The sequence below is a fragment of the Ambystoma mexicanum genome, unplaced genomic scaffold (genome assembly GCF_040938575.1).
Source record: "Ambystoma mexicanum isolate Mex_15411 unplaced genomic scaffold, UKY_AmexF1_1 Mex_scaf26, whole genome shotgun sequence".
In the NCBI taxonomy this organism is placed as follows: domain Eukaryota; kingdom Metazoa; phylum Chordata; class Amphibia; order Caudata; family Ambystomatidae; genus Ambystoma; species Ambystoma mexicanum.
Genome location: NW_027182440.1, coordinates 1,831,483 through 1,849,284, shown reverse-complemented (window position 1 = coordinate 1,849,284; position 17,802 = coordinate 1,831,483). Strand labels below are relative to the sequence as shown.

The 17,802-nt window shown below is 50.0% G+C and overlaps 1 protein-coding gene across 3 annotated transcripts in view; it reads right to left on the bottom strand.

Annotated features, from left to right (window-relative positions):
• The window catches only part of LOC138557981 (zinc finger protein RFP-like), a 250,146-nt gene that overhangs the window by 156,069 nt on the left and 76,275 nt on the right, over positions 1-17,802 (bottom strand). For all 3 annotated transcript variants that reach the window (XM_069642638.1, XM_069642639.1, XM_069642640.1), the window contains exon 3: positions 6,963-7,193. In XM_069642638.1, coding sequence (XP_069498739.1) covers positions 6,963-7,193 — 231 coding nt within the window. The remainder of the gene's footprint in view (positions 1-6,962; positions 7,194-17,802) is intronic.

Here is a 17,802-nt window from a genome sequence, read left to right as displayed (position 1 = left end):
GAGGTCCCAGAGGAGGAAGCAGCAGAGCAGGAGGAGACAAACCCATGGCGGACCAGAGGGGAACCCAGTCAGGAGATTCACAGATCGAAGGAAGAACCAGAGGTCCCAGAGGAGGAAGCAGCAGAGCAGGAGGAGACAAACCCATGGCGGACCAGAGGGGAACCCAGTCAGGAGACTCACAGATCGAATGAAGAACCAGAGGTCCCAGAGAAGGAAGCAGCAGAGCAGGAGGAGACAAACCGATGGAGGACCAGAAGGGAACCCGGTCAGAAGATTCACAGATCGAAGGAAGAACCAGAGGTCCCAGAGGAGGAAGCAGCAGAGCAGGAGGACCCTCCATGGACAACAGAAAAGAGACTCTTGCGGGTATCACTCTGTCAGTGTACAGCATGTTCATGCAGTGTCTCTCTCCATGAGTTCCTCTCCTCTCTGCTCAAACTCCTCTATCCATGTGTCACTCTGTCAGTGTACAGCATGTTCATGCAGTGTCTCTCTCTATGAGTTCCTCTCCTCTCTGCTCAAACTCCTCTATCCATGTATCACTCTGTCAGTGTACAGCATGTTCATGCAGTGTCTCTCTCTATGAGTTCATCTCCTCTCTGCTCAAACTCCTCTATCCATGTATCACTCTGTCAGTGTACAGCATGTTCATGCAGTGTCTCTCTCTATGAGTTCCTCTCCTCTCTGCTCAAACTCCTCTATCCATGTATCACTCTGTCAGTGTACAGCATGTTCATGCAGTGTCTCTCTATATGAGTTCCTCTCCTCTCTGCTCAAACTCCTCTATCCATGTATCACTCTGTCAGTGTACAGCATGTTCATGCAGTGTCTCTCTCTATGAGTTCCTCTCCTCTCTGCTCAAACTCCTCTATCCATGTATCACTCTGTCAGTGTACAGCATGTTCATGCAGTGTCTCTCTCTATGAGTTCCTCTCCTCTCTGCTCAAACTCCTCTATCCATTTATCACTCTGTCAGTGTACAGCATGTTCATGCAGTGTCTCTCTCTATGAGTTCCTCTCCTCTCTGCTCAAACTCCTCTATCCATGTATCACTCTGTCAGTGTACAGCATGTGTCATGCAGTGTCACTCAAGGAGTTCCTCTCCTCTCTGCTCAAACTCCTCTATCCATGTATCACTCTGTCAGTGTACAGCATGTTCATGCAGTGTCTCTCTCTATGAGTTCCTCTCCTCTCTGCTCAAACTCCTCTATCCATGTATCACTCTGTCAGTGTACAGCATGTTCATGCAGTGTCTCTCTCTATGAGTTCCTCTCCTCTCTGCTCAAACTCCTCTATCCATGTATCACTCTGTCAGTGTACAGCATGTTCATGCAGTGTCTCTCTCTATGAGTTCCTCTCCTCTCTGCTCAAACTCATTCATCCATGTATCACTCTGTCAGTGTACAGCATGTTCATGCAGTGTCTCTCTCTATGAGTTCCTCTCCTCTCTGCTCAAACTCCTCTATCCATGTATCACTCTGTCAGTGTACAGCATGTTCATGCAGTGTCTCTCTCTATGAGTTCCTCTCCTCTCTGCTCAAACTCCTCTATCCATGTATCACTCTGTCAGTGTACAGCATGTTCATGCAGTGTCTCTCTATATGAGTTCCTCTCCTCTCTGCTCAAACTCCTCTATCCATGTATCACTCTGTCAGTGTACAGCATGTTCATGCAGTGTCTCTCTCTCTCTATGAGTTCCTCTCCTCTCTGCTCAAACTCCTCTATCCATGTATCACTCTGTCAGTGTACAGCATGTGTCATGCAGTGTCTCTCTCCGTGAGTTCCTCTCCTCTCTGCTCAAACTCCTCTATCCATGTATCACTCTGTCAGTGTACAGCATGTTCATGCAGTGTCTCTCTATATGAGTTCCTCTCCTCTCTGCTCAAACTCCTCTATCCATGTATCACTCTGTCAGTGTACAGCATGTTCATGCAGTGTCTCTCTCTATGAGTTCCTCTCCTCTCTGCTCAAACTCCTCTATCCATGTATCACTCTGTCAGTGTACAGCATGTTCATGCAGTGTCTCTCTCTATGAGTTCCTCTCCTCTCTGCTCAAACTCCTCTATGCATGTATCACTCTGTCAGTGTACAGCATGTGTCATGCAGTGTCTCTCCGTGAGTTCTTCTCCTCTCTGCTCAAACTCCTCTATCCATGTATCACTCTGTCAGTGTACAGCATGTGTCATTCAGTGTCTCTCTCCGTGAGTTCCTCTCCTCTCTGCTCAAACTCCTCTATCCATGTATCACTCTGTCAGTGTACAGAATGTATCATGCAGTGTCTCTCTCCATGAGTTCCTCTCCTCTCTGCTCACACTTCCCTATCTCTGTATCACTCTGTCAGTGTACAGCATGTATCATGCAGTCTCTCTCTCCATGAGTTCCCCTCCTCTCTACTGACACTCCTATATCCATGTATCACTCTGTGTGTGTACAGCATGTATCATGCAGTGTCTCTCTCCATGAGTTCCTCTCCTCTCTGCTGACACTCCTCTATACCTGTACCACTCTGTCAGTGTACACTTTGTATCATGCAGAGTCTCACATCCATGAGTTCCTCTCCTCTCTGCTCACACTCCTCTATCCATTTATCACTCTGTCAGTGTACAGCATGTTCATGCAGTGTCTCTCTCTATGAGTTCCTCTCCTCTCTGCTCAAACTCCTCTATCCATGTATCACTCTGTCAGTGTACAGCATGTGTCATGCAGTGTCACTCAAGGAGTTCCTCTCCTCTCTGCTCAAACTCCTCTATCCATGTATCACTCTGTCAGTGTACAGCATGTTCATGCAGTGTCTCTCTCTATGAGTTCCTCTCCTCTCTGCTCAAACTCCTCTATCCATGTATCACTCTGTCAGTGTACAGCATGTTCATGCAGTGTCTCTCTCTATGAGTTCCTCTCCTCTCTGCTCAAACTCCTCTATCCATGTATCACTCTGTCAGTGTACAGCATGTTCATGCAGTGTCTCTCTCTATGAGTTCCTCTCCTCTCTGCTCAAACTCATTCATCCATGTATCACTCTGTCAGTGTACAGCATGTTCATGCAGTGTCTCTCTCTATGAGTTCCTCTCCTCTCTGCTCAAACTCCTCTATCCATGTATCACTCTGTCAGTGTACAGCATGTTCATGCAGTGTCTCTCTCTATGAGTTCCTCTCCTCTCTGCTCAAACTCCTCTATCCATGTATCACTCTGTCAGTGTACAGCATGTTCATGCAGTGTCTCTCTATATGAGTTCCTCTCCTCTCTGCTCAAACTCCTCTATCCATGTATCACTCTGTCAGTGTACAGCATGTTCATGCAGTGTCTCTCTCTCTCTATGAGTTCCTCTCCTCTCTGCTCAAACTCCTCTATCCATGTATCACTCTGTCAGTGTACAGCATGTGTCATGCAGTGTCTCTCTCCGTGAGTTCCTCTCCTCTCTGCTCAAACTCCTCTATCCATGTATCACTCTGTCAGTGTACAGCATGTTCATGCAGTGTCTCTCTATATGAGTTCCTCTCCTCTCTGCTCAAACTCCTCTATCCATGTATCACTCTGTCAGTGTACAGCATGTTCATGCAGTGTCTCTCTCTATGAGTTCCTCTCCTCTCTGCTCAAACTCCTCTATCCATGTATCACTCTGTCAGTGTACAGCATGTTCATGCAGTGTCTCTCTCTATGAGTTCCTCTCCTCTCTGCTCAAACTCCTCTATGCATGTATCACTCTGTCAGTGTACAGCATGTGTCATGCAGTGTCTCTCCGTGAGTTCTTCTCCTCTCTGCTCAAACTCCTCTATCCATGTATCACTCTGTCAGTGTACAGCATGTGTCATTCAGTGTCTCTCTCCGTGAGTTCCTCTCCTCTCTGCTCAAACTCCTCTATCCATGTATCACTCTGTCAGTGTACAGAATGTATCATGCAGTGTCTCTCTCCATGAGTTCCTCTCCTCTCTGCTCACACTTCCCTATCTCTGTATCACTCTGTCAGTGTACAGCATGTATCATGCAGTCTCTCTCTCCATGAGTTCCCCTCCTCTCTACTGACACTCCTATATCCATGTATCACTCTGTGTGTGTACAGCATGTATCATGCAGTGTCTCTCTCCATGAGTTCCTCTCCTCTCTGCTGACACTCCTCTATACCTGTACCACTCTGTCAGTGTACACTTTGTATCATGCAGAGTCTCACATCCATGAGTTCCTCTCCTCTCTGCTCACACTCCTCTCTCCCTGTTTCAAGATGTCAGTGTACAGCATGTATCGTGCAGTGTCTCTCTCTATGAGTTCCTCTCCTCTCTGCTCAAACTCCTCTATCCATGTATCACTCTGTCAGTGTACAGCATGTTCATGCAGTGTCTCTCTCTATGAGTTCCTCTCCTCTCTGCTCAAACTCCTCTATCCATTTATCACTCTGTCAGTGTACAGCATGTTCATGCAGTGTCTCTCTCTATGAGTTCCTCTCCTCTCTGCTCAAACTCCTCTATCCATGTATCACTCTGTCAGTGTACAGCATGTGTCATGCAGTGTCACTCAAGGAGTTCCTCTCCTCTCTGCTCAAACTCCTCTATCCATGTATCACTCTGTCAGTGTACAGCATGTTCATGCAGTGTCTCTCTCTATGAGTTCCTCTCCTCTCTGCTCAAACTCCTCTATCCATGTATCACTCTGTCAGTGTACAGCATGTTCATGCAGTGTCTCTCTCTATGAGTTCCTCTCCTCTCTGCTCAAACTCCTCTATCCATGTATCACTCTGTCAGTGTACAGCATGTTCATGCAGTGTCTCTCTCTATGAGTTCCTCTCCTCTCTGCTCAAACTCATTCATCCATGTATCACTCTGTCAGTGTACAGCATGTTCATGCAGTGTCTCTCTCTATGAGTTCCTCTCCTCTCTGCTCAAACTCCTCTATCCATGTATCACTCTGTCAGTGTACAGCATGTTCATGCAGTGTCTCTCTCTATGAGTTCCTCTCCTCTCTGCTCAAACTCCTCTATCCATGTATCACTCTGTCAGTGTACAGCATGTTCATGCAGTGTCTCTCTATATGAGTTCCTCTCCTCTCTGCTCAAACTCCTCTATCCATGTATCACTCTGTCAGTGTACAGCATGTTCATGCAGTGTCTCTCTCTGTGAGTTCCTCTCCTCTCTGCTCAAACTCCTCTATCCATGTATCACTCTGTCAGTGTACAGCATGTGTCATGCAGTGTCTCTCTCCGTGAGTTCCTCTCCTCTCTGCTCAAACTCCTCTATCCATGTATCACTCTGTCAGTGTACAGCATGTTCATGCAGTGTCTCTCTATATGAGTTCCTCTCCTCTCTGCTCAAACTCCTCTATCCATGTATCACTCTGTCAGTGTACAGCATGTTCATGCAGTGTCTCTCTCTATGAGTTCCTCTCCTCTCTGCTCAAACTCCTCTATCCATGTATCACTCTGTCAGTGTACAGCATGTTCATGCAGTGTCTCTCTCTATGAGTTCCTCTCCTCTCTGCTCAAACTCCTCTATGCATGTATCACTCTGTCAGTGTACAGCATGTGTCATGCAGTGTCTCTCCGTGAGTTCTTCTCCTCTCTGCTCAAACTCCTCTATCCATGTATCACTCTGTCAGTGTACAGCATGTGTCATTCAGTGTCTCTCTCCGTGAGTTCCTCTCCTCTCTGCTCAAACTCCTCTATCCATGTATCACTCTGTCAGTGTACAGAATGTATCATGCAGTGTCTCTCTCCATGAGTTCCTCTCCTCTCTGCTCACACTTCCCTATCTCTGTATCACTCTGTCAGTGTACAGCATGTATCATGCAGTCTCTCTCTCCATGAGTTCCCCTCCTCTCTACTGACACTCCTATATCCATGTATCACTCTGTGTGTGTACAGCATGTATCATGCAGTGTCTCTCTCCATGAGTTCCTCTCCTCTCTGCTGACACTCCTCTATACCTGTACCACTCTGTCAGTGTACACTTTGTATCATGCAGAGTCTCACATCCATGAGTTCCTCTCCTCTCTGCTCACACTCCTCTCTCCCTGTTTCAAGATGTCAGTGTACAGCATGTATCGTGCAGTGTCTCTCTCCATGAGTTCCACTCCTCTCTGCTCACACTCCTTTCCTCACCCTCTTTCAAGGTATCAGTGTATACTTTTTATCATGCTGTGTCTTTTTTCCAAGAGTTCCTTGTGTGGCGCCTCCCACTCATTCTCTATCACAGCATCAGTGCTCTCTGTGCCATGTATCATCTCACTCCATGAGTTCCTCTCCTCTCTGCTCACACTCCTCTATCCCTGTATCACTCTGTCATTGTATCCTATGTACGATGCAGTGTCTCTCTCCATGAGTTCCACTCCTCTCTGCTCACACTCCTTTCCTCACCCTGTTTCAAGGTATCAGTGTATACTTTTATCATGTTATTTTTTTTTTCAAGAGTTCCTTGTGTGGCGCCTCACACTCATTCTATATCACAGGATCAGTGCTCTCTGTGCCATGTATTGTCTCACCTCCAGGAGTTACTTCACTGCTTCTCTCACTCCTCTATCTTTGCACCAAGCTAGTAAAATAGCTCAGTGGGTTGAGCACTCACAGCTGTGATCTGTGTGATATGCAGGTTGCAATGCCAACTCAGCCTTTCAATCTTCCGAATGTCAATAAATGAGTATCAATTTCGGTTGGGTGATATTGTATGTACATATGTTCTATTTAAAGTGCTTTGGAGAAAGCGCTGTATAAATAACACATCATTATCTCTGTGGCAGTGTGCAATATGTAACCAAAAAAGTGATGGGTGAAAGGTAATCAATAAATCTGAACCACTGGCAATGCTCTGGACACTCTTCCACACCTCTGTTTTTTAGCCCGTCTGTGCCATTGCAAAATGGGTCCTGCCAGTTGAAAATCTGTCAGGTACTGCCACCAATAGGAGCAGTTCAGCCTGAACCGCTAGGCCAGGCCCCCTCTGAGTCTCAATAAGTGTCATGTCTTGCAGTGTCTTCTTACCTCTAAGAGTTCCTCAGCTGGATGCTCAGTCTTCATTTCTACCTCATTAATGAGGGCATTGAGTGAGCAGATTTGATTGGATAATTTGGTTATGTTGCTGTTTTCAGCCTCAGTGATTTTCCGGTTCATCTTCTCCAGTCTCCTGTGCATGCCCTCTTCTTGTTCTTTCAGAATATGCCGTAGTTTCTCAAAGTCCTCCACTGTCTTCAGCCTTTCCTTTTCCAACATGTTCTGTGATGACAAGAAAAGCACATGAACCAGGTCCCAGTACTCTGGGTGTGCATTTGAGGTCAGTGTCTTAAAGGCACTCCGCACCAAGGTTATGTATGGGGGTCCTGCAGCCAAGGTCTGGGCCTAATTGTATATAGGTAAGGGGAGGACAGAAAAGGGAACCAGAGATTTTAACCAACTAGCAAAATCCTTGCAAACATGCCTAAGGCCAACACTGACACGCCACATTAATTCGGGCTCCCTAGGACAGAGTATTATAATACTACAAACGTACACATGATAATTACTATCATCCTAGAGGGTGGAGACTAATGTCTACACACAGCACAATGGTTCCAAGAAATCAGGATACTTTTCAGCAACACTTACCAATGGTATTCCCAGAAAAAAATAGTTACACATTTCCAGATGCTGCGTGCAGTTATTTATTTTACTGGAGCGAAGAGCGGTATAAACATCACTAATAATTACACAAAATTAGCTTATTGGCCTAACCTTCCTGAAGCCCATAGGGGACAGGTAAGTACCAGTCACTTTAGGAGAGTTACTGGCATATAGAACATGGAACAAAGCCAAAGGTTAATCCGCGTGAAGTCTGTTTACCCCACAGGTGCACAATCTGTGGCAGACAAACCCATGGAGGACCAGAGGGGAACCCAGTCAGGAGATTCACAGATCAAAGGAACAACCAGAGGTCCCAGAGGAGGAAGCAGCAGAGCAGGAGGAAACAAACCCATGGCAGGCCAGAGGGGAACCCGGTCAGGAGATTTACAGATCGAAGGAAGAACCAGAGGTCCCAGAGGAGGAAGCAGCAGAGCAGGAGGAGACAAACCCATGGCGGACCAGAGGGGAACCCGCTCAGAAGATTCACAGATCGAAGGAAGAACCAGAGGTCCCAGAGGAGGAAGCAGCAGAGCAGGAGGACCCTCCATGGTAGACCAGAGAGGAACCCGGTCAGGAGATTCACAGATCGAAGGAAGAACCAGAGGTCCCAGAGAAGGAAGCAGCCGAGCAGGTGATGTCAAACCCATGGTGGACCAGAGAGGAACCCGGTCAGGATATTCACAGATCAAAGGAAGAACCAGAGGTCCCAGAGGAGGACGCAGCAGAGCAGGAGGACCCTCCATGTGGACCAGAGGGGAACCCGGTCAGGAGATTCACAGATCGAAGGAAGAACCAGAGGTCCCAGAGAAGGAAGCAGCAGAGCAGGAGGACCCTCCATGGCGGACCAGAGGGGAACCCGGTCAGGATATTCACAGATCGAAGGAAGAACCAGAGGTCCCGGAGGAGGAAGCAGCAGAGCAGGAGGACACAAACCCATGGCGGACCAGAGGGGAACCCGGTCAGGAGATTCACAGATCGAATGAAGAACCAGAGGTCCCAGAGGAGGACGCAGCAGAGCAGGAGGACCCTCCATGGAGGACCAGAGGGGAACCCGGTCAGGATATTCACAGATCGAAGGAAGAACCAGAGGTCCCAGAGAAGGAAGCAGCCGAGCAGGAGGAGACAAACCCATGGAGGACCAGAGGGGAACCCGGTCAGGATATTCACAGATCGAAGGAAGAACCAGAGGTCCCAGAGGAGGAAGCAGCAGAGCAGGAGGACACAAACCCATGGCGGACCAGAGGGGAACCCGGTCAGGATATTCACAGATCGAATGAAGAACCAGAGGTCCCAGAGGAGGACGCAGCAGAGCAGGAGGACCCTCCATGGCGGACCAGAGGGGAACCCGGTCAGGATATTCACAGATCGAATGAAGAACCAGAGGTCCCGGAGGAGGAAGCAGCAGAGCAGGAGGACCCTCCATGGACAACAGAACAGAGACCCTTGCGGGTATCTTTAATAATTGCTTACCGCAGGACACACAGGTAAGTATTCACACTGGCAGTTTCAGCAAAAACAGCTCCAGCATGGTGAAACCACACATGCAAATCCAGGCTTCTATCCTAGGGATGTTTTACAGGATCCAGTGCCCCGGAGCTTGCACCCTGAGAATACCACGTCCCCCACGAACAATGAACCCTCCGACCATGTCAACCATCAAGCTCGACCTGAAAATTCCAGCGAGGAGGACCCAGGGAGGACGAGGCAACCTGCAAAGTTGGATTCTGCAGGCTCAGTGCACCAGAAAGGGGAAGCACCCAGAGAAAAATCATCATCATGGAAACATTGACAGATGATCTCCCAGCATGTTCCAATGAGAAAGTGAGGTGGGGTGTTGGTATCCGAGCACCCTTCCAGGTGACAGCAGAGGCCCACAGCCAAGCAGATGATACTGGCGGTAAACTGTGGGAAGCAGCAGTCCAGAAAATGGTCTCAGCACGGAAGGCGCAACCCAGTGCACGAGGGCAGGTCACAGGAACATACAGTGAGCCCACAATGGACCTCGAGGAGCAGAACACCCAAACCGGGATATGACCAAATAAATGGGAACAAGTGAGGGTTTTCAAAATGGCAACAAGGGTTTGAATTGGTCAGAAAACTCCTTCAGCAAGTCGGGAGACCTGTTTCTTCCAAGAAGGAGAACAAAGCAGCAAGATAGCAAGACAGTGACCAGGCAGGCCCTTAAGAACCACTGCAGAAAGGTGCTGGCCAAAGCCCAACCCACCAATCACTAGAGGAAGCTGGGGGCAAAGGGTAAGGGGACCGCCATGATAGCTTGTCATTAAGACAAAACCACCCACACAGGAATGGAGAGTGAGAGCTCTGAGACTTAGAATGGTTTTAACCAGTAAGAACCACTATTGAGGCCTACAAAGAGCCCACATGGTCATAACAGCCTTTTGTCCCTACCTTGCAGTTGCCCTGAATGAAGACAAATCTCAAATAAAACATGGAAGAGAGCAGCATAAAAAAAACATTGGTGTCCCATTGGCTACAGAAAAGATACATTGTGCTACCCGTGGGGTAAAATGGTGTGTGCCCCTTACAAAAGCTAAAACTAAAGTACAGATGCCTCCTACCTACTCCCTAAAACCAATGTAGGACCACCCAAGGGCAAAAAGTGGGAGGGGGCGAGAGGTACCTCGGGGGCTATGTTCCTTAAGGACAACTTACTGCCATACACCGTACATAAAATACACAATAAAGGTAGAATGTGGGGTATGGGTTTAGTGGGGCTAATGTCATGAGAGGGGCCATGGAGGGGGTGAATTGGTGGGGTTACAGAATATAGTAGCAAGTAAATGGAACGAGCCCGGTAACAGCCAATACATCCCGCCCTACAGTAGAAACCACTGAAATCCTGCCATGTTGAATTTGCATCCTAAAGCAAGGCCCTGGCCACGGTCACAGTAATAGCATATTCTGGCATCCAGTACTAACACACGGTCCCATCCCTGTTCCCAGCCCAGACCGCAGGTGGAAGGCCTTAAGGCCAGATAGATAAATCCTCCATTGCCTCATGTTGCAGGCCTGTGCAATCAGAAAGGAATGTGAACAGCCCAGTGCATGGCTGTGCCCGTCTTTGAAGGACACTCTCTTAGGAGCCAGGGCAGAGGCCCCAGCTGCTAAAATAGCCCAATCCAGATTTAGGGCACTAGGGCCCACCAGGATACTGGTCACTCTGTTTGCACTGCCCGATGCCCATCAATAGAACTCCTAAATCTCTCAATATTGACTGATTAGTGCGGTCCTGGAGGGGTCCAAGTGAAGGCCCGGGAGGGGCAGCCACCAAGGGGTTGGGGGGGAGCGCAGAGCAGGATGCCCTGTGATTTTTACTATAAGCTCAATGGGTTGATGCCAACACATTTAGGTCAGTAACGGGGAGGCATGGTGGAGGCGCCTACGTGCCTGGGATCCAAAGAAGCACCTCGCACTTCAGAGGATCCACTGAGCTCATGTGTAATTACTAGGTGCACATCACGTGAGGGGTCCAAGAGGAGAGAAACATTCCCAAGCTGGCCGGCAATCATGTCTTTAGAACCTAAGGTGGCAAGGCCAAAGACCATGTGGAAGGGGATTGGCACACAGGACCCATAGCCAATCATCTAGCATCCCATAAGGAGGGGGTGGTATGTAAATAGGGGTGGCCAATGGGTGTGGGGAATGAGTACCTTATACTGTGTGCATCATAGGCGATGACAATATTGTTTATAATCTGTTGCTTTGCCTTGAAGTAACCAGTGCACTCCGGGGCAGTCGTGTTGGAATGCCCCTACTGGCATGTACCTTTTCTCTATGTATGAGAAAGAAAACCTTGTTTTCCTTGCAAGAGGTGCGCCCTACCTTTCTCCTTAGAGGATTGTCTTTTATTCGCCTGGTTGTCTGGTGGTCCGCCCTGCAGATTTAACAGGACAAAGACAAGGAGAAATGCAGCCACCTAGCCGGAGAGTCAGGAGGACCCCACAGAAGTGTCCTATGCACAGGCACTATGAGAGAGGCAAGGGAGGGCTGCAGAGACAGGACACAAGCTCTACAGCCAATGGTGCCTTTGAAAGGGTTATCTTAGCACAGCCCAGTAGTCCAACTTTGGATGACCAGTGAATGCATTAGGGACCAAGAACCCAAGGCAAACTACTCGCACTGAAGGCTGCTTCTGAGAAGGCCCACGGGGCACAGTTCCAAAGGGACGTCAGCATTGGATCTGGTTGGGCATCAGGTCAGGTCTCTTCTTGTGGACTCTGTGTCAGGGGGGTGAAAAGGCCAGCACAACAGGATCCAAAATGATGCACCAACTCTTTCACGCAACCTTCAACGGAGATCGGCATATCAGATGATGTCTTAGGGTGAACAGCACAAAAGGTCAGAGGTTACCCAGGAGAGTGCAAAGGATTGAGCACTAGCGGCCAGCTTGCTCCACTAACAAAGAGCAGCAGAAGAACCAGGAAACCACAACAGAGGCCCCCTCAGGATGAGTAGGATTCAGTTCCAGAAAATTCAGTGAAGCCCCCAGCATAGCCCCAGAAAGCTCTGGAGGATGGTGAACTGTTTATTTAAGGGCTTCAGCTGGCTTCTCCCATCGATGAGAGGCAGAGCTTTGCCATAAGGAGGATTGCAGGCAGTAACCAAGATTCCAGCTGGAGTCCTCAGCATGTATGGCACAGGATGACTCCCAGGCTGACTTCCAGGTCAGCAAGTCTAAGCCATGTGTGCTGGTGCAAGTTGGTGTCACCAGGCCACGTGGATCTGGGGCAGCGATGTCATCTGCTGCCCCAAGTAGGCAGGGTGGGAAGGCTGCAGGGGCAGCTGCAGCTCAATCCACCCCAGCTCTGAGTCACCCAGCCGGGACAGTGTCGGTCCAGGTCCATCAAACCGACGTTGGCCCTGCCAACATCACCCTTCAGCCAATGCCTGCACCAAGACCTATGGTCATTTTGCATTTGCACACTCCTAGTACCCAGTCCAGCAGCGCTTCTGCCCCTACTGACCAGAGCTGCGTAAGCCACTCAGGATCCGCACCACCTTTGAAAAAGAGGAAGAAGGGTGCTGTGTCTGTTTGAAGTTTTGGGCCTGAATACCGTCTCGGACCCCGGCGCTGCCGGGGGCCCAGCTGGGAGCCGCCCTCGCTCTGGGTCTATCCCTCCCTGCCCCTGCCGACGAAACTCTACGCTGGGCTCGGCTGCTCTGCGTGAGCCTTCTCCTCCCTCCTCGTGTGCGGCGGTGTCCCGGCTAGCTGGCCGCGCTGCAGCCTGGAGCTGAGGTTGTGCCTGGCTCGGCACCCGGCGGCCGCCCCTCCTCCTCGTCCTGTGGCGCTGTGGACGGAACCTGCCGGCTGGGTGGAGACGGGCTGCGCCGGCGGGGGTCCGCGCTGGAGGGAGCCACACCTGACGGCTGGAGCCGCACTATCCCCTCGCTGCCTGGATTCGATGCCGGATTTTGCCGGTGTGCCCCGCGAGCGGAGGCCCGCGATTACTGGTCAGGTGAGGAGCCGGGGGGAGACTGACACCTGTGGAGCTCACCTGTATTTACTACCTCTGCGCCACTGCTCCTGTGCGGGTGCCCCCCTGGCCCTCCCCATTCACTGGCTTGAAAGTGGGTCCGGGTACTCCTGGCCCCGGTTCCTCAGATGATTCCTGGGGCCTCTGTGCACCTTCTGGGCCGCGGTCCATTCACCTTCTCCCAGGACTGCCACAACCTCTGCCACACCTTGCCCACTGTACATCGCCCTGGAGGGCACCACACTGCTTCCCCCCTCAACGGCCCGGTTGTGGCTGGCACTGGTGATCCATGACAATTTTAGCCAGGTTGCACCCGCAGGACTGAGGTTCCTAACTGTGTTTCGGTTGTCTCCTAAGGGGCGCACATCAAAAACCCCTTCCTTAGCACTGGCTTGGTGGCTGGGCTGTCTTGATGCGCCTGTCGCCGCGCCTTTCACCCCCCTGGCACAGCCTGTTCATTCCACCCAGGCTAGCACCACACTGGAAGTGCTTTTGATATCCGGGCTATCTACACTGGGCCGTTCGGCCCACACGTTGACCTAGGGGCCATCTAGAATGTGATTACACTGGTGGGGCCTCAGCCCATCCCTACCCCCGTTGGATCACTGTGACCTGCTGCAACTGTAGAGCGATCCCTGCCATTTCATCTCGGCATCTTGCCCCGTACTGCGCCTGCCTGCCTGGGCATCTCTCATCACATGTGCTATGCCTAACAAATCCAAGGGGAAGAACAAGGTAGGTGCCATGGACAAATACGCAAGGGTGGCCCCACATCCGGACCATGGCGCTGCAGCGTCCTCCCAGGAAGATCCTATCTCTGAGTCCCCCCCTGGAACAGCGGCCCCAGATCTCGCTGCCATGATGGAGTCGATGGCCAAAAACTTTGCCTCCTTCCACGAAAAATTAGACGACATAAACGCCAATGTCGCCTCTCTCAAATCCCGGGTCGACCAGGCGGGAACACGGATAACCGAGGCGGGAAACAGAATTGGGGCTAACGAGGACCAGCTTCACACCCTGCAGGATACTGTGGCCGCACTGACCCGCGACATGAAGTCGGTGAAATCAAAGTGCGATGATCTTGAGTCCCGCTCGCGTAGAAACAACCTTCGCATAATTGGGGTCCCCGAAATGCTCTGAAGGGTCATATGGAGCTGGCAATCGAAAACTTGCTGAAAGACCTGCTAGGGAATCCTGCACTGTCCTCCATCTTTACAGTGGAGCAAGCTCACCGGGCCCTGTCCCCGTGTCCCAGGCCGGGAGATTTCCCCAGACCTATCATTGGCAGGATCCTCAATTATAAGGATCGGGACCTAATTCTACGTCTGGCACGCGAGAAGGGGGAGCTACGCCTTGACTCTAACATTATTCGGATATTCCCTGACTTCTCTGTCGGGGTGCAACAGGAGATACGCCAATTCCTGGGAGTCAAGAAACTTTTACGGGAGCGCAACATCCCATATGCCATCCTCTTTCCAGCCAGGCTCAAAATTACCTTCAAAGAGAAGTTGTTTTTCTTTACGGTGCCTGAGGAGGCAGTGAAATTTATAGAGTCACAGATACCGCTGCCTGACCCCAACGCCAACCCGCTGGCAGATGACTGAGAACAGCTCAATCAGTATCTTTGCAATTTGTTTATCACTGCTAGTTCTTCATGTGTTGATAGTAATACAATCTTTTCGACTCATTTGTGAGCACACATTGATCACTGGTGTTGTGCATCAGTATATGGATCATATTTGCTGCGCAAGACGACGCTGGTAATCTGAGGTCATTTATGTTCTTTCTAGAGTCCACCACACAGCAACAGCGCACCCCACTGCAATTGCAATGTTTCATTTTGTTGATTTGAAAATGGGTGTTGGCCCCGGTTGGGCCAATGTGTTTGCGGGCCCACGTTGGGTTCCGCCTGTTGTCCCCCTTATTGTGGGACTTGTTTGCATTTATGGGCAGGGGGAGGGGGTTACCATTGCCTGCTTGGATGGGGCGGTGTGGGAGGAGGGTAGGGGGGTTGGTTTTGTGTTATGGAAAATGGCAGAGGCGGATTGGCAGACCACAGTGCATCGGGGGGCTCCTGTGAGGGCGATCCCCGCCCTGGACTTACCTTACGACAATGGTGGTGGGATGTTACTTAGATTGTTGACATGCCTGTCACAGTGATATCCTGGAATGTGCAGGGTCTGAGCAATTTCACTAAGGCTCGTAAAATCATGGCATACGCCAACAGACACGGTTGTAAAACACTGCTCCTGCGGGAGACTCATTCAATGGGACCTCTGACCAAGAGTATGGCCCCGTCATGGGGTCCACACAGATATTTCACCTCATACTCCATGCGCGCTAGAGGGGTGGTGACATTGATCCATAAATCGCTCAAATGTCTTCTCCACAAGAGTTATGTTCACCCCGAGGGGAGTTATATAGTACTGCATTGCGATATAGCCAACAGGGGGTACTTGCTAGTGAATAGATACGGCCCCAATGTTGACTCTCCCGAATTTGTTGATCAGGTGGTATCCATATTGCTAGGATACGTTGGGGTACAGATCATTTGGGGGGGGGACATGAACTTTATATTGGATACCGCAATGGATAGGACCGGCACGGCCCCCAGGCCTCTGTCAGGCGCAGCGCGCAGATTGATCACCCACAGGGCGACACTTGACATATTACAAGTGGCTCCCCGTCTGACGTTTCCCCGGACTGGAACCCACAAATGACATAGCTCTGGCACGACACTGGCAGGCACTGGGCTACCTAGCCCTGGCTGACTTCTATCCGGACGGGCAGTTCATAACACTGCAGACCTGGAAGCCGGGCCACACGGGGTCCCCTCTGGAGCTTTTACAATTCTATAGGCTCCGAGCGGCCTCCGAGTTGCTTGGCCGGGGTTTCCCTGTGAACCCCCCGACTTCCCCGGGATCTCCTATATCGCCAACTCGGGCGGGGCACGCGGGGTGGTATCTTCACTATATAAACTCCTCCAAAATACTACCCCACCACAACCATCCGGGGATCGGAACGACTGGGCATCCGAACTGGCGCGGGAGCTCACCGACCAGCTGTGGACGAAAATGTGCTCCCACACTAATAGAGTCTCATTGAACTTTCGCTACCGCACCATCAAGTACAAACTGTTGAATAGGTTATACTACACTCCAAGTAAAGTCTCTAAGTTTGCTCGCTCCGAACCACGTCTCTGTCCCCACTGCGGTGCAGAGGATGCGGGCCATTTGCATATGTTCTGGGACTGCCCGAGACTAGCTACATTCTGGGACGGGGTCCTGAAAACCTTGTCTGAAATCTGTGACATTTTTATTGAGCCTGATCCACTGGGCGTCCCCCCCCCACATTCCAGAAATGGCTGAACCTATTGACATGGTCTCGGAACTGCGAGGAGGAGTACCTCAGTATCCTCCCGGCTCACTCTCGACCCAAAAATATCTGGTCTGCTTTCAATGGCTATCTTAATAGCCTAGACTCACCCTCGTCTGCGGACGGCTCATCGCATTCATCTCCATAGAGTTTCACAGCTCTTGTTACCTCACGATGATACGTCTCCAACTGTTTCTTTGTCTTTTGCTGTTGTTCATCAGTACCACTGTATTCAGTTAATAATGTATCATGTCACCTTTGACTGCACTGATGTATGTGTAAGCTATCTACCTCTGCCAATAAAAATAAAAGTTTTTCTGAAAAGAGAATTTTTAGACTGCTTTGCAAAATGCGCTTGCAGATGTTTTTTTTTTACATGAATCCTATTGAGTCTGATCAATCAATCACTATGGATTATCTAGAAATGCATCCAAAGAGCAATGTTAATCCTCACGTTAATAAAACTGCACTTGATATGTTTGAGTTGAATGTTCTAAACCATCTGACTCACATAAATTACAATAAAAAATGTGATCTAATCTGAAGAAACAGCAACTCTCAGAGATAAATAATCTAGTCAATGATCCCACCTTGACTTTTAAACCAGCTGAGTTGCCATAGTTGTAATGGACAGCAACTTCTATTGTGAAAGTTGTTGGTAACCAGTAGACCTATATGCAGGCAGAAACATACATTGCTCAACTGGGGTGACTAACCGCTGCTTTCCTCCCACCCCAAGTATCACACAACACATTGCTTTGGTGTTGGCAAATAAAAGGCTGTGCACTTTTATTTGTACAGATATGGTCATAACAAGAACATAATCATAATCACATATCATATTATACTGTACTTTAGGGCATCGGGTCCTGATGTGACCCCCTCTGGCCCGTGCCGCCTTCCTTGTCCCACGACTTATGTGTGGTCACCGTACGGTGTCCTGTCTTTTCTTCTCCTTGTTCTCTCCCTTTTTCTAGGGTGGGAGGGTTCTTGCAGAAAAGAAAAAGGATGTGACTCTGCGTTCGCAGTGCACTCATTTGTTTGGGTCCCCATGCAGGGTCCCAAACTGATTTGTGTCTTTCTGCAGAAATGCAGCTCCTTATATTGGACCCAGGGGCAGGCCCTGGGTCCTTATTGTGTCATGTGTGGGGGCTCTGGTGCCAGCCCCCAGGCTGGCAGGCGCCGTATGTCTCTGCACCCGAGGGTGCTTCTCTTTGTTTGTAGCCCTGCCTCCCTGCTTCCTGCGCATCCTAGATTCTTAGCGCCTATTAGGAAGGAAGGGCGAGGTGTTGTTTCACACCTCGCCCTTCCTTCTTGTCATCCCGGCCGGCGACTGCGTGTCGCTGTGTTGGAGT